This window comes from Gossypium hirsutum, chromosome D07 (assembly GCF_007990345.1).
Source record: "Gossypium hirsutum isolate 1008001.06 chromosome D07, Gossypium_hirsutum_v2.1, whole genome shotgun sequence".
Taxonomy (NCBI): Eukaryota; Viridiplantae; Streptophyta; class Magnoliopsida; order Malvales; family Malvaceae; genus Gossypium; species Gossypium hirsutum.
Window position 1 is genome coordinate 4,766,905 of NC_053443.1, and position 22,479 is coordinate 4,789,383.

Genomic DNA, 22,479 nt, shown 5'->3' on the forward strand with positions numbered 1-22,479 from the left:
GTGTTTTTAATAACACCCTTCACTTTATTTCTTTTATATAAATATATCTGTAGCGTAAAAGGAAATTTCAAAAAACAACAACTATTTCTCTTTCTTCAATCTGATTTTCTTTCTCTTTCTTTGTTTCCAAACACGCAGTCTCCCACTCTCTAGAAATCTCCTCTGGAAGATTCTTCTATAACTTTGCAATCCTGTCTCTCTTTTTGGAATAATGAGATTCTGATCCGTCATCTAAATTTACCTATCTTGTCTCTGTTTCTTTTAACTTTTTCTTTTTTCTGGTTGAATTGATAGTTGTGAAATTTCTTCTTTGTGTTTTATTTTGGGGAAAATGCTTCTGATTGAAAAAGGTTCTCCTCTTCTCCACTCTTAGAGAATCCGTTCCACTGCTTTTTGGTTCGATCTGAACGCGTTTCTTTCACCCCCAGATCTGTCAACAAAATCTAGGGTTAGGGTTTCTTTCTTTCTAACATTGTTAGATTGATTTAATAAATCAGTCCCTGGACAATGTGGTTCTTTTCTGTTTAGAACTCCTTTTGGTCGTCAACTTAAAATTTCCTTTTGTTTTGATTTTTGTTCCTCTGGAAATCTGCGATGTTAAGGCAATTCCTCAGTAAACTCCCACGAAAATCCGGGAAATCGGACTCGCCCGAGCTTACTAGGTCAACCTCATGCACGACAGCGGGGTCCACTCCGCAACCTCACCGATCCAACAGTTTGAATTTGGGTTCTGGCCGTCCCTGCGCTCCAAAACGAACATCTTCCGCTGTTTTTCCGGCAAGTGTTGTGGCGGGAATCGAGCCATTGTTGCCATTCAAAGATGTACCAAATTCGGAAAAGATGAATCTTTTTGTGAGTAAAGTTAGCCTTTGTTGTGTAACTTTTGATTTCACTGACCCAACTAAAAATTTAATTGAAAAAGATGTTAAAAGACAAACCTTGCTAGAGCTGTTGGATTTTGTGTCAGGGTCCGTTAGATTTAGCGAACCTGCAATTTTAGCCATGTGTAGGATGTGTGCTGTGAATTTGTTTAGAGTTTTCCCACCCAATTATCGGTCTGCTGTAAGTAATGGAGGTGAAAATGATGACGATGAGCCGATGTTTGATCCGGCTTGGCCACATTTGCAAATTGTGTATGATTTGCTAGTTAAGTTTATCACTTCTTCTTGTCTCGATGCAAAAGTAGCTAAAAAGTATATAGATCATTCCTTTATTTTGAGATTGCTTGACTTGTTTGATTCGGAGGATCCAAGGGAAAGGGATTGTTTGAAGACGATACTGCATAGGGTTTATGGGAAGTTCATGGTTCATAGACCTTTTATTCGGAAGGCTATAAGCAATATATTTTATCGGTTTGTTTTTGAGATTGAGAGGCATAACGGCATTGCTGAGTTATTGGAGATTTTCGGCAGTATAATCAGTGGATTTGCTTTGCCTTTGAAGGAGGAGCACAAGATCTTCTTGTGGAGGGTTTTGATTCCTCTTCACAAGCCAAAATCTTTGGGTGTTTATTTTCAACAATTGTCTTATTGCGTTTCTCAGTTCATTGAGAAGGAGCCGAAGTTGTGTAGTACAGTGATACGGGGGTTGTTGAAGTACTGGCCCATAACAAACAGCCAAAAGGAGTTGATGTTTCTTGCTGAGTTGGAAGAGATTTTGGAAGCCATTAACATGGTGGAGTTCCAAAAGGTTATGGTCCCATTATTCTGGCGGATTGGCTGTTGCATTAACAGTTTCCATTTCCAGGTATTTTTCTTTATATTTTGATAGATACTCTTTACTAACATTAAATTGTGCTATTTTCTTTAGTTATTGATCTCATACTCAGTATGTTATCGTCTTCTGTTTATCCAAGGTGGTGCATGACTTGTTTTTTAATCCCCTTCTTGGAAAAGTTTTTATCATGCTCTGCAACTTCTATTTCATTCTTTTTTCAGTGTTAAACTTTCTAGAATATCACGTTAAAGGATGCATCCATTAATGTGTTAAGAAATGCAATTACTAGTCTTTTGTCTGAAATGTTTCTTGTGATATTTTATTCATGTGAACTTTAGTTGCATTTATTCATGCTTGGGCGTGCATCAATTTCTTAAATAGTTGACCTTTTAATGTTTTTTTTTACTATGTTTGACTACAAATGAGCATAACCTGGGGATAGGCTCTGATCTGGTAACTTATATAATGTCTAAATCTTGGGGTTGATATTGTGGTTGGTTTTAATGAATGTTAGCTTATGTTTATATCCATATCTGACCTAAAGTAAACCTTACTCAGGTCAACTTGGAGCTGACCTCTGTTTGTGGGGTATCTTCGGATGTCTTATGAGGGTTGAGAATGTCATGGTTTTTGAGGCTATTAATTCGGCATAATGGTTTATTAATATAACTTAACAGTTAGAAAACATTGTACCTAACAAGCTATGAGCTATTTCTCTTTCTTTTCCAATAATAGAATTGTCTATCTTGCAACCAACCAATATTAATTGACTATAAGTTGTCTATCAACTACCTTGCAACCAACCAATATTAAGCTTTGCTTATGCCTTCATCTTGGACCAAAAGTATGTTTACTTTCAGTTAGTGACTGCAATTTTGTTTGTTTAAACATTTGCTCTAAGTTTGTAAGGTTATCAAGCTAGGCTAGGCTAGGCATAAAAGTAGTGATGCGCTAAAATGGCTTTCTTTAAGTTACAAGGCTAGTTGTTAACTCTAAACTCTTGGCTAGAGTAAATTCCCTCATTTGCAATAAGTTTGTAACTACAATAAAAGTTGTCTTGGCCTTAGAGGATGTTGTGGTGGACTGCATGCCATGAACTTCTTGAATGTCTAGTGTTCAACTGTTGTGCCTTCTTTTCTTTAAAAAGAGTTCTTTCTTGGCCTTGTTATCTCATATGGTGTTCATAATTATTATAAGATGTTAGTCATTTACTTGTTTGATCGTCAAAAAGAAATAATAAGTTTATTCTATTAAATATACTTGTTTCAGGTTGCTGAAAGGGCACTTTTCTTTTGGAATAACGATCAAATTGTAAACCTAATTGCACATAACCGGCATGTGATTTTGCCCATCATACTTCCAGCCTTGGAAAAGAATGCCCAGAACCATTGGAATCATGCGGTGCTCAACTTGACAATAAATGTCCGAAAGATGTTCATGGAGATGGATGATCAACTATTCATATCTTGCCATATTCACTTTAAGGAGGAAGAGGCCAAGGTAAGCATATTATCTGAGAAACGGAAGGAAGCATGGAAGCAACTAGAAAATGCAGCCAGTCTCAAGCCAATAGCCGGAAATACCGCTGTACTGGTAACTCCTTTGGCAACACCAATTGCCTATTAACTGCTTTCCTGAACTGGAGTTTCCCTGAGTTTTTTGATATTTCTTTTTCTCCCACCTTTTGCAACAATGGGAAATTTATGCAAATAGCTGCCTTTTCAAGTGGTGGGAACATTTTTTTTTCCTGTACGTTCCATTAGCAGCCGTTTCCTGTAACTTGCTTTTATGTATTCTCCGTGCTACTGTATGGGATATTAATTGCTTCCTTGGAAAGATCGTGGGGAGGTCCATGCAGTGATTTATGCAAAACTTTATGTATCAACTAATTTTGTTAATTCTCTCACCTTAACTTACACAGTTGTGCCAATTTCTGTTGATAGTATTTTTCTTGCAACATTGGATTAGTTTAACTGAATATTAACTGCATTGGAGTGGAATACTGGAAAATGCTTAAAGCTTGCCATATTTTTTTATCAAAACGAATATGCTTTTATAAGATTAAATTGTTGAGACTCAGATGGTCAATAATATTTTAATAATTAAACAATTCAATTTATAATCGTGGAATATTAGAAAATATGTAATTTTTCTCTCGTTTAGCTCTATAGAGAGATTACCCAAAAGACGTTTCACGTTCTTCTTCTGTTAACGGCGCATAACTTCCCGTTTCAGTTCTTCTCTTTAACGGTTTCCGTTTTCTAACGTTTGCTGGAAACCAAATCGTCGTTCTCTTCTTGTTTCTAGTTTATCCTTACTGGTTCTTTTGATTGTCAGAGGGTGGCTTGCTGTATTAGTTCCCAATCATTGTTGGTTACGCTAGTAAGCATGCAATTTTTACGTGCCTTCCTTGTCTTTGTTTTAGGGTTTCTTAAGATCTAAACTGGTTTTCTCTTCTTAATCGAAGGATCTAGAGTTCTTGTGTTAGCTCTTATTGGTGGAACCTTTAATCATTAGCAGTTAGTTGCTTGGTCAGTTTAAAGTTTTTTTCTTTTCATCTCGTGTCTCCTTCCCACCAATAAGATCTGTGGTGTTCATCTCCACAGTAGGGGTTAGGAGTCTACAGTTTTTTAGTTTTCATCAGGAAACGTTCTCTATCATTGTTCTTATCCTTTGAAGATTTCCCTATTTATTTTAAACCTAATAAGAGATGCAAAACACACGATTTCAACTGTGGCAATAGTGATAATCTATTAAGCAGATTCCAAGAATCAACAGTTTACGTTCCTCCGCACAAGAGAGTGACGGAAAGAGAATCTGAAAGGATAGTGATTCTGAGGATAATGAAAGTAGGGAAATGGTCGACGAGGAGATTCATGATATGGACACGTATCCACCGTTGCATGTTGAACCAAGGGCAAGAGCTAGGAGTCCGATTATCAACATAAATGATGACGTCGCTCGAAATCAGATTCCTTTCTGGAACTAAACTGCAGTCGCGTGTCTTTTGGATGCGATAACTTTTTCTGCTCGAACCATGCAAGGAATAGTCAGGGAAGCATGGGATCTACTAGGAAGGGTGGACGTGCTAAGGCAACGATGGAAGTTTTTATTATTTCCATTTCGAATATAGCACGGATGCAGAAATCATTATCCATGGTATCCCCTGGTCACTTGAAGGGGATTTCATTATTTTTTATCACTGGCGGGCTAACCTACCTACTAGAGACCTACAATTGGTAGCATCGCCCATTTGGGTGCAACTTTGGGGCCTTGCCATAGAATTGCAACTGCCTGAGGTGGCTTCAAAAGTGGCAAGTGTCATTGGAAATATGATGCAGGTAGACTGGGCAGCCGGATTTCCACGAAATATTCGATATATAAGAGTTAGATGCTGGTTTGAGCCATGGGCTTTGGGACCTAGGCTTTGGATAGTGAAAAATGTTTGGTTGAAAGCTGAAATCGGCTCAAATCTTTCTCACAGGACCGTTCAGTAAAAATTTATTATTATAAATATCACAAACCAGTTTGATTTTACAAAATTTTAATTTTTTGCAGTAACTATAAATTATTTTCTTAACCAAAATTTTTTTAACACTATCTACACTAACTCAATTTAAACCTAGACTAGGCTAAACCTATAATTCTGATACTAAAATACATGAGTACCTAAATTGCAAGCTTTTTATGTTAAGAGCCCGAAATTAAAATATTTAATAGTTTTGAATGACTATTTGTGTAAGCAACCAATTCCAATTTTAAGCACCAAGATCAAATAAATTAAATAGTGACTAGAGAAAAATTGAAAATGAGAACAATAATTCCAAATAAGATTTGCACTGAATTTCAAATTAACCTTTTCCCAATGCTGGAGAAGAAGGTTAATGGTTTTTTCTTGAATTCACCAATATACTTTTTTTAAAGACAAAAACCTAAGACTTACTTAAAGGCTTGCTCTTAATCTTGATCCGGAATTTGGGTGCAGATGTAGGTTGTGTAGGCTCGGTCCTGGTTTCCAACTTTGAAGTTACAACTTTAGGAGGTTCACTTGAATTCATATTATCCGCTTCCTGTTTGTTACCACCCATCTGTGTTAAAGATGTGGTCTCCTCTTTCTTACTTTTTAACTCCCCCGAAGCTGCCTTCACTTCACCCAGTATCCTTGCCATCTCCTTTTCCTTGTATTTTTTCTCTTTTTTCAATCGCTTCTTCTCTAAATATTCTGGATCGTTTCGCTCTCCTTTGTGCTCTTCCCCCTTTCTTTTCTTTTCCTTATCTTTCTTCTTCTTCTTCGACTTCTTTTTCTTCTCCTTCTCCTTCTCCTGGAATGGAGGACCGTCGTCCCTTGAGATTGATAGTGTTTGTAGACTTGCATATTTTTTCGCTTCAGCATCTATGTAGTTATCTTGAATGATGCTTGGCGACGAGGGATCATCAGGCTGATGGTGCACCGAGGCATTACCCGAATCAGCTGTACACTGAAGTTCCTTACCAAAGTTGTCGCCTTCACTTGCAATTTTTGCACTCCCAATGCTAGCAGTAATCCGAGACCCATGATCATGAAATGAGTTAACTTCTTCAATATTTTGATTGCTTATGCTCACGGCCTCAGCCGAATTTCTTTGGGGTGCATCCACAGAAACTGAACTGGTTGCACCACGATCAGCATCATGATTACGCCTTCCTTCAGATCTTTCCCCACCCTCGGACCTTTCGGCAGTACCATTATCTGCTTCCTCTGCTTTACTGGATGTTGCCGACTGCTTGACCCTTATCTTAACAACAGCTGTCTTCCTATCATGACTGTTAGAGACTGTATCTACTTCCTTTGAAGCTTCTGGAATTGCCAAATTGTCATGCGAATGGTTTGAATGGCTCGGATTCTCCATGGGAGGTTGAGGTTGAGGTTGAGGTGGCCTTATCTCATTAACAGGAGCACCGAAATTGTTCTTCTGCTCATTACAAATCTCCACATTACCCATACAGGGCAACTTCTCTTTAGGCACTCCATAAAGTGTGGGGGATCTGAACATGAGAGCTCAAAAATTTGATTACAAAATTTTGTTTCGAAATAAGACAATATATGAGATTCTCAAAAAGAAATTGCTAATTGAAAGCACAAATAAAATGGAAGTTACAAGTTTCTGACATAAGCCTCTTATAAACAGCGTAAGTAACTGAAAACAAACACCACAAGAGAACTCTGTGCTACATCAAATTCACTAGTATGTTTCTTCCAATAAGGCAAAGCATATTGAACCACAAAAAACATAACAAAAGAATACCAAGCTTCCAATGCCACAACCACAAATTAGGTTCTCATTCTTTGACTTTGTTGCATAGTTTTAGCAAATCAGAAGTTTCCTAACAATCTCTACTGCTAATTTATTAGGAATCTAGTTCGGAGTTTTTAGGGTTTCAACAAATTTAAATTTCTCGTAACTAAAATTTGGTACTTATGTGTTCCCACTGGTTATTCCTAATTAAGTTTTACTATTTAAATCAGAATGGTCGTTTCTATTTTCATTTTATTTCCAGAGAAATGGACTATTTGCGCTTATAGGGTATCATAAACATCAAGCCACAAGAAACTCCAGTAACTCACTGTAAAAGAAAAAAAAACACTAAAACATTTGAGACTATGTAAAGGACTCAATCAAATTCGTACTGATTACTCCAATTATACCGTAAAAGCTCCAGTGTAGCCACCTGCAAGACTTTCTGATCTCTCTCTCTTTTTTTTTTTCTTTTTGCCAGGAAAAAAAAAGAAAATAATCTCTTTATTCTCATCACCATTTTAACCCCAAACACCCCACAGGGCAAACTATCATTGCCAATCCTTTTTTCTCCATAAACTTCATAAGATTTGAAACAAAAATTCAGAACAAACCAAATTGGAAGATTATCTTAGTCCTCTCCCAGCTCACTTCCTATCTGTGACTAGTCTCTCATGACCTCGACAAAAATTTCATAAAAGCTTATGCTAAAACTGTCTACTAATCAGCAGTTCTGTCCGAAGCACAATAAGATCAAACAGGACAATCTTCAGAAGACAACAGTAACAGAATTATATGCTTTGGTCATCAATGTAGTCTTTTCCCCAGGAATATTATCAACATTTATGAAGCAACCACTTGTCCAAAGGAAAGTTTAAATCCTAGAGAGACCATATTAGAATGCATACCCACCTTCCTGCAAGAACTTGTAAAATGCAGAACAAGTAGTGCCGGAGGAATACATTATTGAATGCTATGCGGCTTTCTAAAAGATGAAGCAAAGCTACAAGTGTTGTTGCCTTAATATCCTCACTAGAGACAGATCCACCTTGTATCTGACATAACCGCATAGCATGCACACCCAACTTTACCTGACCTACAATCAGAGAATGTATAACAACATCAAATTTTAAACAAATATAAAGTACAACTAAATATTACCAATAAAATAAACATTTTGGATAACATCAGGAAAGTTAGAGAAGATATTTTTCAGAAAAAAATTTACTGAAGGGAACCTCTTAAAGAAGGCTCCTCCTCTATATACTTTATAAACAACAACAATGCCGCATTGATGCCATTGCAATGGTGCTCAAGATCAAGCAAAGCTCTGCTTGCTTCTATTCGAACTTGCCAGATGGTCTTGGAATCTCGAAATGGTTTAATTAGTTCAAAGACATGATCCTGCAGCGAGAAACAAAATTTATAAAGAAATATAAAGAAATATGCAAAGTAGACATTATATGATAAGGGATCAGAGAAAAAACACACTAGATGGATGAATCCAGAAAGCTTTAATGCAATCTGTGTCAAGGTCCGGATGCAACTGATCGTCAATATACCATTGTAACTAGGCATCAACCTGGTAAGTGTCATAAGATGTAAATAACCAGGAGATTATTTGGAATAATCAGTCTTTAATCAAACAGATCAGAATATAATTATTACCTGTCAAACTGCAAAAGCCGATCAATGCGCTTCAGAAGGGAAGATAAAAAGTAAATACTCTGAAATAAGAGGAAGAAAGCAAAAAATTGTAAATAGGATAGCCTTGCAGATGAATGTTTTAAAATGACATAGGTCATGCATGAGTGAAACCAAAATCTGTAACATTGGAAAGCTATTCTTTACCCGTGACATGTCCCATCAGCCAAAAGGAAATTTAATTGAGAAAAAAAAGGGTTCAAGAGAAAAGGAAACTGAAAGAATCAACAGTAGTAGCAGCAGCAGAAGAGGAAAGCACACAAATAAGATGCTAATGTCCAGTAATTGATCTGTATTTTCAGACTCTGGCAAGCATTTGTTCATAGCACATTCATGAAAAGAATATAAGTGTGAGGGGGAGGGGGAGCTATGCTGATAATGTCGATTTGATGGGAACAAATTGCAACATATTACCCTATATTTCAAAATCCTAGCATGCGAAGAAAATACTTACACAACAAGAAAGACTAATTTCTTTAAGAATAATATATACTGTTATTCCTTGTAGATTGTAGTAACAGAACAAAGAATTAAACTGCAGAAACTTAATGAAAAAAAACCTACACGAGCTTTTAAACAAATTAAGATGCATACCAAAAGGTGTAAGTAAAAAATATATTTACGTACCTGTTGCCCAAATTCAAGTTCACCAACTGACTGTACCAATGCAGCGAGCCAGAATACATCAGAGTAAGGATTCTCATTATTATCATTATACTGTCAAAGACAAGTGAAAAACAGAAAGCCGGAATAAGGAGGACTAAATATCAAGCATAAGAACCAAAGCAAATAAATGAAGCACCATTTACAATAATAATTCAGTATAAAGAGCAAGGTAAGCAGTGTATATCAATAATATACACGAAGTATGGTAGGACCAAACGATTTAAGAATGCTCTCTGCATTTATGAATCATATAGGGAATGACTGAACATAAAAGAGCTTTTCTTGACATACCAAATTTGTTTTCATTCCAATTTAATATTATAAACAAAAAATATAGTAGGACCAAACAAATTAAGAATGTTTTCTGCATATGTGAATGATCTAGAGAATGACCGAAAAAAAAAAAATCTTGACATACCAAATTAGTTTTCATTCCAATTTAATATTGCATGTCCCATCACCTCTTCAACCATAAATCCTTTAACTGGTTGATCAGTGACAAGTCATACACACCCATATGCATGTTTTAGTTATATAACCTCGCTTTTCATTTTTAAGGTCATTTATTTATTGCACAGTGCAAGATATTAGCACAAGCCTTTTTAACTCAGAGAAAGTAAGTCCTGGTTCTTCCAAGTCTCTTCCCATGCAATGCATGGAGAACCACCTTATCTTGCACTTCAACAAGATAAAATATATCAAGTACAATACTGCGATTAGTTCAAGCTCACTGAAAATATGAAGAAAAATCAATAAATCATACTCATGACATCATTCCTCGAATTCAGTAACACCTTTGACTATCCCAGATACAGTTGTCAATTGGTTTCTCTACTTATAGAGATGAGAGAGGATATTCTGCACAACTTATCGTCGCATATTTTGCAGAGTTTAAAGGAATGATAGAACTTAACAAAATTAAAAACCTTATTTCTGTGCAGTCTTAAGCATCACGCACATGCTTTTCACTAGCATACTCTCCTAAAGACGCATGCTATGTCCAATGTCCTTTTAGATCTTGCAGAAGTTTGACTTTTCTAATTCAATGGGTAGTTGCTTTAGCTAATTGTAACTTCATAAACAAAAGACAGAAAATGCATTTGCATGCAAAAAAAAAACGGAATAATGATTTTGAATATAAAAAAGTAAAGTTGTATTTACAGTGATCAAAAAGATGGAAGAACTATGTTAGAATTAAAGTTGTATTTGGTTGTTCATTTTTAATAAAAATTAATTGTTCTTGTTACCGTTTGCTTTGCATTTTAGCAACCTTTTAAGAGCCAAAATACCAAGTAGAATAAGTAGCATAGAAACAATGCCCAAGTAACAACAGAAGAGCAGTGTTATGAGCTCAATTTATATTAGGAAAGGTCATTCATTTTGATTATCTAGTTAAGGCTACATCGTGATTTTATTTTTTCCTTGGGTTTTGTTGTGCTTTTTATTTCAGTTTATTTACAACCTTTCTACAATAGGTTTCCCATTTATGTAACAAAGACAGGTCCTTATTTAAAGGGACGTATGGAATAATAAAACCTAAGCAGAATTTCCATTAAAAGCCCTCCCTCTCTTTCCCTCTCTAACAAGTCCTAAGGTTTCAGTCCCCCTTTGATGAGTTGAACTATCAATCACAAATATTCACAATAATTCGTATCAAGAATCAGCAAAAGTTATAAAATCTGCCAGATTTTCAAAGTACAAAAAAACTGAGAAGTTAATCAAGAATTAACAGAAGTTTAATTTGTTTTTAGCCAGATCATATGATCTTCCTCCCAATGAATAAAAAAAAAAGAACAATAAAATTGAACTCCATAAGTAAACCATGCAAAAATATATTATAAATAATGAAATAAAGGCTCACTATAATATTGATTTCTCAGTCTTAATTGAACTCGGGTGTCAGTGTTAGATACAGCAGGGGTATGTTTAATTTTCTTTTAAAGCTTTTCCATGTATTTAGAGGGTCCTTGGAGAGTCATATACCTATAACCATGTCCTAAAATGCGTCAGATAGAAGCACTTCTAGAAAAATATGAAGAGTAGCAGTAACAAAGATTTCTATATTGCAAAATTAGGAGGTCAACCCCTTCTCTTCTTGACAAGCAAAAATCATGCAAATCAAAGGAAAAAAATTTCAAGGTTCTATCATTTATGCAGCAATTGACAGCTACAGATCATTGATTACTCACTGAAAGATCCATGCAGCAAAACACTGATGTAGATTGATTAGCATAGGCATTCCACATCTTCTTGATGATCTTGTAAAGTAAGTGATGGCCAAGGAAATCATACCTTTAAAAGTTGCAAAATAAACTCAACAGCTTCTCTGGGGCTTTTCCTGTCTGCAGCTCTTATCGTTGCTACGGCATGTGGAATTGCCTAACAAACCAAAGAAAATGAAGAAGGTTTAAGGAACGCCCACAAACTACATTTAAGTTAGAAATTTAGTAACTCAGGCTTAAGTACCAATGCATGCAGGAAGCATCTCAAAGTAAAGAAAAAAGCTAGAAGTCTGAACAGCATACAGAGGCAATTAACCTAATTTATGTATAAGTACCACATGAAGATAGAAATACCAGTGTTGCTATCTTGGGTTCAAGGAACTCCCACAAACTACATTTCAGTTATAAATTTAGCAACCCAAGCATAAGTACTGGTGCATACAAGAAGCACCTCAAAGTAAGGAAAAAAGCTAAAAGTCCAGGCAGCATACAGAGGCAATTAACCTAATTTATGCAAAAATCCCACATGAAGGCAGGAGATGCCCAATGTTACTATCCCTTGTCATCCCTTTTCAAACCACTAGATCAAATATATCTTGCAGTTTTTAATTCAAATTCCATAAACCAGCAATTCACTAGCATCAGAGGCACCTGAGCTAGTTGTAAACATCATAAGCACATAGTTTACCACAGCCTACCTCATTGCATTACCTCAAGAACAAAGTACTCCGGAAAATCTGAGAAGTCATTTGGTCTGGCAAGATCAGCAGGAAAAGGAACTTCTTATTAGGGCATTTTAGCAATCATTGACAAATTGAGACTCAGGTTAAGAAACTCACTTTGGTAGTCCAATATCTGTGTCAAACCTTCTACTTTTATAAAATTTCACCAGATGTTGCAAACCAGCCATGTCAGTTTCCTGCCAGCCAGAGAATGAAATAAAACCTCCATGCCTAGAGCAAATGCAAAAAACTAACAAGATGACAAAAGATCAATTAAAATATGCAAACTATTAAAGAAACTCGGAACAGCACATATATTTTTTAGTTAAAAAGTGATACTAATGTATTAAAAATTATAACATATCTCACTATTGAACAACCAATAAGAAGCAATCTAACTGCCCCATGCATATGGATCCCCATGCATATGGATCATTGCAGGTAAGATGTTAAAAGAAAACATCAACCGATGCCACATTCAGAGCATTATGCAAAGAACATGAAAGTTAAGAATAGTTTTAGCGAAACTCAAAAAGACATGCAATTGCTACAAAAAAGGGTTTCAAAATCATAACATAATTTTCCAGTGAAAGAAATAGGTGAATAATTTGGTTAACGTCACATAAAGAAACTAATTTCATCACTAGTTATTGAGCATCAAATGCTGCTGATGATACCTCGGAAGATGTGCTAGCTAATGCAAGTGCAGCCTCGATTCGAACCCTCCAGAAGGCCTTGACACAAAGGAAAATCAAAATGATTAAATTCAATTCATAACGACTCTTAGCCAAATAAGTCCTTGGGAGCAGAAAAACCTTGGAGTCAGTCAGGAAATTATTTAGTGCCTTGAGAACAGAAAATGAAGCTCTGGTAAAGATTCTAGTGCAGTGATTGCTTGTGCCTGAGCTACCACATCTTCATCCTTCTCTAACTGATTAATCTGATAATTTTACCAAATTTAAGAAGTCAAATACCAATGAAAAATTAAATCATTGGAAGTGATTTATAAAAAGCAACAGATACAGCTACACAACTGGATACAAATTCTGTACAATAAAAGCAATCTTGAACTAAGTAGTTACCTTGTTCTGTGTCATCAGATACAATTAGTTCTTAGTAAAATTCCCATTTAATCCAATTATATTTATCAAAGACAAATAATTGGGCTTCAACAGGTTGAAAAAAGATTTCAAGTAAATACTTAAACCTTGTTTAAGGATATATTGTAAGATTACAGTCCATCTTGACAGTTTAATATTACAATGTGGAATTTAGACTAGACTTATGCTTGTGGTGCTGATTAACCACATATCTACGGCCTAACAAAAACTAAATTGGAATTATGGCTTAATTTATTAGGTTGATCACCACATGAAGGGTTAGAATGTATGCTCTTCCTGATCCTCTAAACTCAAAGCATGTTAATAGATGTTATTTTTCTTGCTTCGTATGCATAACTTTTTCATTTTCATAGAAGGCATATTCCAAGTTAAAATTGCAAGCTTCAAAATTTTGTTATTAGTTAAATACAATCTTCGACATGCTAAAATTGAAATTTTCAAGCTGACTTTTGGGAATTAGTAATTCAAGAAACCGAGAACTTTATCTCGATTCTCAGTAATATCTAGAGGTTCACTTGAAAGCTCATTAATAAACAACATTTTGCAAATATGCATAACAAATTGCATCTTGTCACATATGTGAATAAATCTCCAAAAGAATGAACAAAATTGTCAGGCAGAAAATCTGAACACGGAAGTTGTGTTTCCAACAAATTTAGCTAGAAGCAACCAAGTAGATTAGCATGCCATCTTTTGATAGTGACACTCCAATGGTCCATCATCCAAACTATAGAAATAAAACTGAATGGTTTTACTCCAATTATTTGCCAGCAACCAATAATAGAGAAATAAGTATAAATATCTTTCCCTGCTGCATGGAGGAAACAGAAACAGCTACATACAAGGTAGAGGAGAGGCTATTGGCTATGAGAATAATTGAGCGAACACTGCATGTGTCATAATCATCTTCTAGGAGAAAATAACCCTTTTAAATAAGGCCAAGGAGAAATGTCAAATCCAACCAGAAAATGTATCTACCACTACTGCTTTGCTTATGTGATATAATGATCTAGCAATGGAAACAGATAAGAACATTGCCATACATCCACACTTATCAACCGTGAACATTATGTGCATCCAAATTTCTTCTTCTTTCTTTTCTTTGTTGTGAATAAGCGAAATACAAAGGCAAATAAAGGAGGCTGGTTTAATTATCTGAGGTATAATTCAATAGAATATGAAATTGATTTAGAAAATCACTCAAGTTTGGATGAGCACAAGAACACAGATGTGATATTCCAGAAAGACAAGTTGCTGAAAGGGTGGAAATCAAGTTTTGGCAAAAACTCTCGTCTGAAATCAAGTTGCCAATATTCCCTCTAATCAGAAATATCAGGACAATATACCCAAATAAACCTTTTGCGCTTGTCTGAAATCATCAGACAAAATAACCTTGCAACTGAGACTTATTTCATGCTGTGTTATGCAAAAACATTGACAAGTTTCTCTCCTTCAACAGCAATGATGGGAACAATCACGCACATCCAAAATTTCTTTTGTTAATAAGAGAACAAACACCAAAAAAAAGTGGTTTAATTTATCTTAGGTATAATTCAATAGAAGACATCTACACCGGAAGAATACAAGAAGACGGGTGTATATTCCTACATGACCAGTTGGAAAGTGATGATGGAATTGTCAACATTTTGGTTAAGCATTTTACAACCATGCAGAGCAAGAGCAATATTCCCCTAATGATTTTTTTTTGTGTGTGTTGGGGGGGGGGACCCTTAATCAACAAAGAGAAATAACAGGAATACATAACTTAATAAACCATATGTACTTAATGACTGAGTAAACTATCAAGAAAATGACCTTGCAACTGACCTACTTAATGCTGGGTTATGCAAAACATTGACAAAATTCACCTAGAAATGAAAACAATAGTTTTCTTACCCACATCTGTACAGGTTGATTAAAATGAATTTCAGCAAGATATTCCATCTCCGGATCTGCCCTAATCCACAACAATGGGGAGTCTACACTGCAAAAGAACAATTAAACATGGAAGAATGTGTTAATGAATCTTCTGGAACAAGATATAAAGAAAAAAATCCACATTTGTGTGATAAATACCTCGAACGCATATCTACTGTAGGCAAATCACCATTATCATCAGAGCCATCAGGTTTTGAACCCTTTTTAGGCTTCTGGTAGCGTCTAGCAGCAAGCTTTGAGTGGCATGCTATTTCCAGCAGCTGCCATGCATCCCCAGCCATTGGAAGATCAGGATGATCAGACATACCATCAAGTTCATAAACCCTCACAGTCATAACTCCAGGCCACCCAATATCACCATCACGATTTTCAGAATCAGGATTAGCATTTAGAACTGATACACTTGAATCGATTGTAGCTGTACATTCGCGCAGAACTGCCAACTCAATGATATTTTTCCGCTTGTTGTAGGAAAACCCCATCCTTACAAATAGAGGATAGGAAGAAAATAACACTTAAGTATATGAAACGAGCAAGAAAATGCCAAATGCAGAAGACATTAAATACATGATTCACTTAAATCATACCTGAGAACTGGACATCCATATAATCCTACCCACCGAGGAAAAATTCTTTGAGAATGGACGCTCCAGATTCCAATTTTATTAGCAAAATGCCGGAACTGAGTATAAAAGTTTATAGCTTAATTAGTGACACAGACACAATTAATTTGTATCTTAATTTTAAGTAAAACCAATACATAATTTTATGAAATTAAAACAAAGAAAAAGACAGAATCATGGAAATACTCTCATATGTGCCATTATCAAATATATATAGCCATACAAAACAATAAATCCATAGTAAGTTAGTATCAATAGGCAGAAGAAGATCAAGGGTCCAAAATAATTGGCAGAAGAAGGGCTCAAACCCCTGCAATTTTACCAATTCAAGCCTACCAATTTTCCTTGTGGACCCTTGCCAAATTACTGCATCAAAAACATGTTTTCAAGCTCCATTAATTTAAAATGAAGCAAAACATAAAACACAAATCCTGAAACACCAGCACTTAGTTTTTAACAAATAGTTATTCTAGATGACTCTAATTTAAAATTAACACTAAGTCAGCATTTCCATAATTCTCATTATTGCTGTTGCGAACACTTCCAAGTATTGTATTTGATATCATGATGGGTAATGATTTATCTCTTTGCCAAATATGTCATCTCATGAAGGGGAAATTCACAACCTAGACTGAAATTTTAATCAGACTAGAAGAAAGGGTCTTTATCCTTATTTGGATTCCTATTTTTCCCTATGGTTGTGGAACTCTGAAAGAGTTGCCTACCTAGGAACTCTAACTGTGGTTCCTACCTTAATTTACTGGAACTTCCAACATCCTTTATTCATTAATAATTTTCCTCTTAAGGTTTACAATTTAGGAAATAAGATGCAAAACACTAGTTTCATATTCTAATAAGAATTATAATATGACAGCAAAGTATACTAATTTATTAGGATAGTTTTATTTAAACTAATAGGAGAATTCTAGTAAATAAAATCATAACTAAACCCCACTAAAATCAAAGCCAAATCCCGGGTTAGAGAAAAGCTTGTCCTCAAGCTTGACATCAAAAACACTTAATGATAAAACCAACCCAATTCATTCATAATTTCAATTTCTGGTTCTGCATCATTTTGACTAGCCAATTCCAACTGAAAGAGCTTTTACATTCATGCCTAACTGTAAACAGTTCATCACAATTATAGCATAAGCCCTTCACCTTTCTCTCTGCCATTTCTTCCCTTGATAGGTTTTTTATAAAAAGGTTGTAGTGAGACTCATAGTTCCACTTAATGTGTCACTGTCCTCATTACCTAGCCAAGTTACCTTACGCTTATTTCCAACATGTAGCATCTGTTGCTTCTGCTCAAAAGCTCTAGCAAGACTGTTAGCCATGACTAAATCAAGGGTTTTTTGCATTTGAACATCAAGTTGAATTTAATCATCCAACCCAACCAAGAATAACCCAACTTGTTGATCCAATCGAACATAATGACTGGCCCTTGCCAATTTTTCTTAAAGCTGCCGCAGATAGATCTTTATTATACCTGTTTGTTTCAGACTAACCAAATCTCCATGAGATTGCTGCCCACAGAAGGACCAAAACGAAGGGTGCAACCATTACAAAACTTTAACCAATACATTATATGCCCCACCAATTTCATCTAATAAGACCAAGTTGCGCTTCTCCCAACATGTCAAAGGCTGCCAAACCTACCTTGTCTGCTCATCGGTGTGTTGGTTTTTTAAGAATTGTTCACGTCAATGCAGCCATAAAAGGATCTTCAGATCCATGAAAAAGTAGGAAAATCTAATTTTGCATACTGGGACCAGTTCCTCCAACTAGCAGAACCCCACTAGTGTGTGCTGCTGCCCCTCCCCTAGCAATTAGTGGCCAGTGCACCTATTCTAGTTGAATTGTCGAACTATTTGCATCTCCATCCCCAATAGTTGATTTACTCAAGTCGGAAAAAAGGCTTTCACCTGTTCTTGCATTCAGAGTCATTGCCAGAGGTGGTTATCCATACGGTTCTGAGATTGACAATTAGCCTCCACCAAAGAGTTTGTATAAACTCAAATGGCATTGCCCATTGTGGCAGGCTTTGATGGCAAATGTTATGGTCCCCAGTTTGGGATCGAGTCACTGAACGATCAACAGAGAAATCAGATCCAAAGAAAGGGTCTTTACCCTTTTTTCGTTTCCTACTTTTCCTATGGTTGTGGAACCCTAAACGAGTTGCCTATCTTAATTTTCTGGAACTTACAACCTCCTTTAATCATTAATAACTTTCCTCTTAAATAGAGATTTAAAATTTAAGAAATAAGATGCAAAATCATAGTTTCACGTTCTTATAAGGAAAAACTGAATATGACAAGACAGTATCCTAATTTATAGGAAAGTTTTATTTAAACTATAAACAAATTCTAGTAAATAAAATCATATCAATTCCACTTCAATCATATTCCTAGTCTAACAACTAAATTCCTCTCTAATGTTTGTTTCAATAGTCACTACGTACACGTACTCTCCCAAAGAAATTCCCTAATCCATCTAATTCCCATTTTACCACCATAGTTTCAATTAAATATGAAAAGCACTCACCTATCAGCATTTAACCACTATTTATGTTTTTAATTATTTATAGCTTTTATCATTGGAATTTCTTTATTTATAAATGCCTTTTACTTTAAGCATTTTATTTATTTATATTATCTGGCAATTTATTCATTTTTGCAATTTACTTTTTCCACAATTTATTTTAATCATCTTTTATTTCAACTTCTACTTTTGTATTTACTTCATGCATTTGTTTTATTTAGTTTAGTCATTTAATTAATATTTATTTATATTGTTTATTTACCTTTTATTTTTTAATTGGGTAAAAATCATATGTCGATGGTATGAGAAAAGTTTCCCAAAACGTAGCAAAAATGAATGGTGTCAAGTTCCTGAAACCTATAGTTTTTAGGAATGAAATGAAATTCTTGAACTCTACCAGACTACTAGATAGAATTTCAACAATTACTTCTCATAAAAGAATGCAGATTTAGGAATGAAATAAAATTTTTTATCCCAAAACCCATTTTTAGATTCTGCCGAATTCCTGAAAATATATAAAAAGTTGTGTTATTTCAAAACAAATCAATTTGTTTCCAAATAAACAAACCATAATCTAAAAAAATGGTTAAAGAGGATTATTTTTCAAATGTCTTAAAACCATTTTTTCAAGATCTAAATTATGCATATGATTAATTGGTACAGTTCAGACAGACACTGTTAATGAGATGCTATACACGGGTACTTGCATCCTAATCTGTTTTTTTCTCTAGTTTTATTTACATGCCTAAAAATTTTATTTTCTCAATCTATTTAGTTTTAGGGTTTCTAGAACGATAATTTTTTATTGGTGATGAATTAAGCTAACCGAAAATGATTAGCACAGTACATTGCAGATGTTATACAAGCAAAAGGCAATTAATAAATAGATGGCACATAGTATAACTGAGAAATAAGAAAAAGAATTATATGATCACCCTTTTGTACTAAGAACCTCACAGGACAGGTTGTACTTTGTGCACGACAAATTATTGCTTGCAGAATCTTCATAATGAAAAAAGAAAACCAAGAACAAATGACAGTCAACAAAAGAAACTGATTCCACAATCCCTTTACACATAACATCCAAAATGCTTCAAATAGGACAACTAGGACCAAGATGATACCCCATACCTTTTTGAAGAAGTCAGGTCCCATCTGCTTTTCTAACATCTGAAGAATTGCCACCTTCAGGATAAAAATAGTCAACAAAACGGCCAAAAGATATAAGCGACAATAATGATAGTGCTCCCTTGGTTATTTCTGACTCTCCCAGTTTAAAGTAAATTTTATTGCTATTTTTGCTACTTTTTCTTCCAGAAACAGAAAAGCAAAAAAGAAATTTCCATTTTTGAACAAGAGCAATTAAAAATTTTGAAAATTAAATATCTTAAACTTTTATGAATAATCATAATGTATGATCAATATTTGCATATGCAACGACTGTGTTTCAAAGCATAGCACATTATAACCATTTCTATGTTTTACAACATTTTAGCATATGCTATCTTTAACCAAATACTTCTTATTCTCAACGTATACCTTGCACATTTTAGCAACTTTTAAAGTAGTTAATAAAAGCAACAACTAGATGACGCCAAAACTATTTCACCTCCATGTTCTTGAACACATTCCTTTAATTCAAGGTTCATTTCATCATTCATAGTCATAAGATACTTGAGTGACTTAGTAAAAAATTAGGGGGTAATATAACATCATGAAAAAAGAAAAAATAAGTCAAAAGTAGCTACTTACTGACTTCCATGATCGTATTTTTCCAAGCAAGCCAATGGAATGAGTTCCATACAAATCCTTGCAAGCAAAAGAGGAACTCAAAGCTGTTGCACCACTATCATCTGCTTTGCAAACAGCACAATTTGCCTACATTTACATGAATAAAATAGCATAATTCTGCATCTGAAAACATAAGGGGGGGGGGGGGAGGGCAATTTACATCTATCTCATGCTTGTCTCCTAATGAGAGTATAGATTTAAACATAGCTAAATACTCGGAATCATTTCATACTAATGCCACATGCCCACTTCCCATCCACATCAAGAAAATGAATTAATGATGCTAAATTTTATAAAGCCTTTGAATATCAGCCTCCAGTACTATTTGAAACAAAAAATTGCAGTCACATTCTCAACATGCCAAAAGTGTAAGAATTACTAACCTACTTTTGGGTTTAGAAGATGCGCAAACTTAAATCAATGAATTCTAAGTATTCAAATTATACAATTTTTTGGTAAGGAAGTCCAGTATAAATCACCCAGAACTTTACATGTTTCAAATCTCCAACGTAATTATTATTATTAAAAATCGAGAATTTATGAATATCCAAATCATCAAGAATTATTATTCATAACTCAAGAACTTATGAATATTCAAATGATGCAATATTTAGTAAGGAAGTCCAGTATAAATCATCCAGAACCTAAGAAATTTTTATTCAAAACTCCATTGTATTATTAATTAAATAAAGCCCCTCAGTGAGATAAATTTTCCAGTTATCACAAGGATAGAGAAAAATGAAACAGAAAATCAGAAAAAGGGGATTTTCTTTTTAATTCTCCCATAGATCAAGATGGATACAGTAAAAATTTTGATACTAATAAAAAATAAAAATAAAAATATACCATAGTGTCTCTTGGTTTTTAATATTTCAGTTTTTTTTTTTCGTTCTTTAAACTCATTTCCTATGAGGATGCCAGCTCAACATCAGAATTTAGGTTTTGTTTACGAGCATAAGATGTTAATGGTAAATGAACACATTTAGTAATAGGAAGAATCAAATGAGGTAAGCCATGAATTGCAAAAAGAGATTTAGAATAGAGAGTATTCACTCGAACTACATGCAATAAGCTTTCATAGAAAAAGTACAGCCTACTAAAAACAGTAACCACAGAGGAAACCAAATAGGTTCTCTCAATTAGCAACCATGATCAGCTTCTCCATTAATTTCAATCTTACATGACTCCATAGAAAACAAACCTTGTATCTTCGATACCGTGCCTCATTATTTCCTAAAAATTTCTTGATGAACAAATCTGTCAAAAAACCAGCAAGACCATCCAGCAGCCACTCTGACAACAAAAACAGCAGCCAAATCAGCACTAACAGAAACCTTTTCTTCCAAAGCTTATCAAAATAAATTACTAATTAACTTGCTTAAATTTCAGTCAACCCATACAAGCGCCATTATCCATCAACATACCATCATTTGGTGCCTCAGGAGTAATATACACCCCAAACCACTGTCTTGAAGAGCAAAAGCAAGTTTGATGCATGTGTCTATTGTCTGTCAAGACACAAATTTACATATCAACAACATAAGGAAAGAAAAGAAAAACTTGAGACCTGGCATAGATGTCATACACTGCAGTTCATGCTCATATAGAGGTTCAACTAACCTCAAAAATAATAATAATAAAATAAAATACGCATCATAAACAAAACAATTTACATTGTAGTCCCTATTAATTGCCAACATTTAAACCACATCCAACTCGTAAGATGGGAAAGATAAGCACGCATTTAAGGTCATAACATACCCAAATCAAACCAATAAAACATTAAACCTAAAAATTGAGAAAAGTGAAATACATATAAAAAGAACATGCTGGACCATGGTGAAACATATAGCCACGATTAAAACTTACATGTTACATGCAGCAGGTTCTTAGTTAACAGAATGTGATAGATATTGTATCAAATTCAATAGTTTAGCCAAGCAAATAGTGCTGTCCATAGAGAAGAAGCAGTATTATGGAATTTAGATTAGACAATTATTTTGTTTGCTTAAAGTAATACTGTGTGATGTATTTTGCATCTTAAACTGACTCCTAGAGTAAATGCGAACAAGTGTCCATATCTAAGATTAGACTCATATGTCACGTGCCTCAAAAATATGAGCCCAAGCAGTGAACAAACCTGATCAATGACCTTCTCA

General features: G+C 34.8%; 2 protein-coding genes across 3 annotated transcripts in view; one reads left to right on the top strand and one right to left on the bottom strand.

Moving 5' to 3' along the window:
* LOC107953670 (serine/threonine protein phosphatase 2A 57 kDa regulatory subunit B' kappa isoform) lies at nt 1–3,632 on the top strand. Its single transcript, XM_016889048.2, has 2 exons — nt 1–1,746; nt 2,986–3,632. Exons 1-2 carry the CDS (start codon nt 595–597, stop codon nt 3,340–3,342), a joined length of 1,509 nt encoding a protein of 502 aa, XP_016744537.1. The 5' UTR covers nt 1–594; the 3' UTR covers nt 3,343–3,632.
* A 1,902-nt stretch (nt 3,633–5,534) lies between these two features.
* Nucleotides 5,535–22,479, bottom strand: part of LOC121203593 (transcription initiation factor TFIID subunit 2) — a 22,422-nt gene continuing 5,477 nt past the window's right edge. For both annotated transcript variants that reach the window (XM_041097153.1, XM_041097154.1), the window contains 9 exons: nt 12,424–12,503; nt 12,296–12,338; nt 11,655–11,741; nt 9,324–9,413; nt 8,661–8,719; nt 8,484–8,574; nt 8,231–8,396; nt 7,905–8,088; nt 5,535–6,741 (listed from right to left, as the gene is read on the bottom strand). In XM_041097153.1, the coding sequence (XP_040953087.1) occupies nt 5,649–6,741; nt 7,905–8,088; nt 8,231–8,396; nt 8,484–8,574; nt 8,661–8,719; nt 9,324–9,413; nt 11,655–11,741; nt 12,296–12,338; nt 12,424–12,503 (1,893 nt within the window). In that variant the 3' untranslated portion in view covers nt 5,535–5,648. The remainder of the gene's footprint in view (nt 6,742–7,904; nt 8,089–8,230; nt 8,397–8,483; nt 8,575–8,660; nt 8,720–9,323; nt 9,414–11,654; nt 11,742–12,295; nt 12,339–12,423; nt 12,504–22,479) is intronic.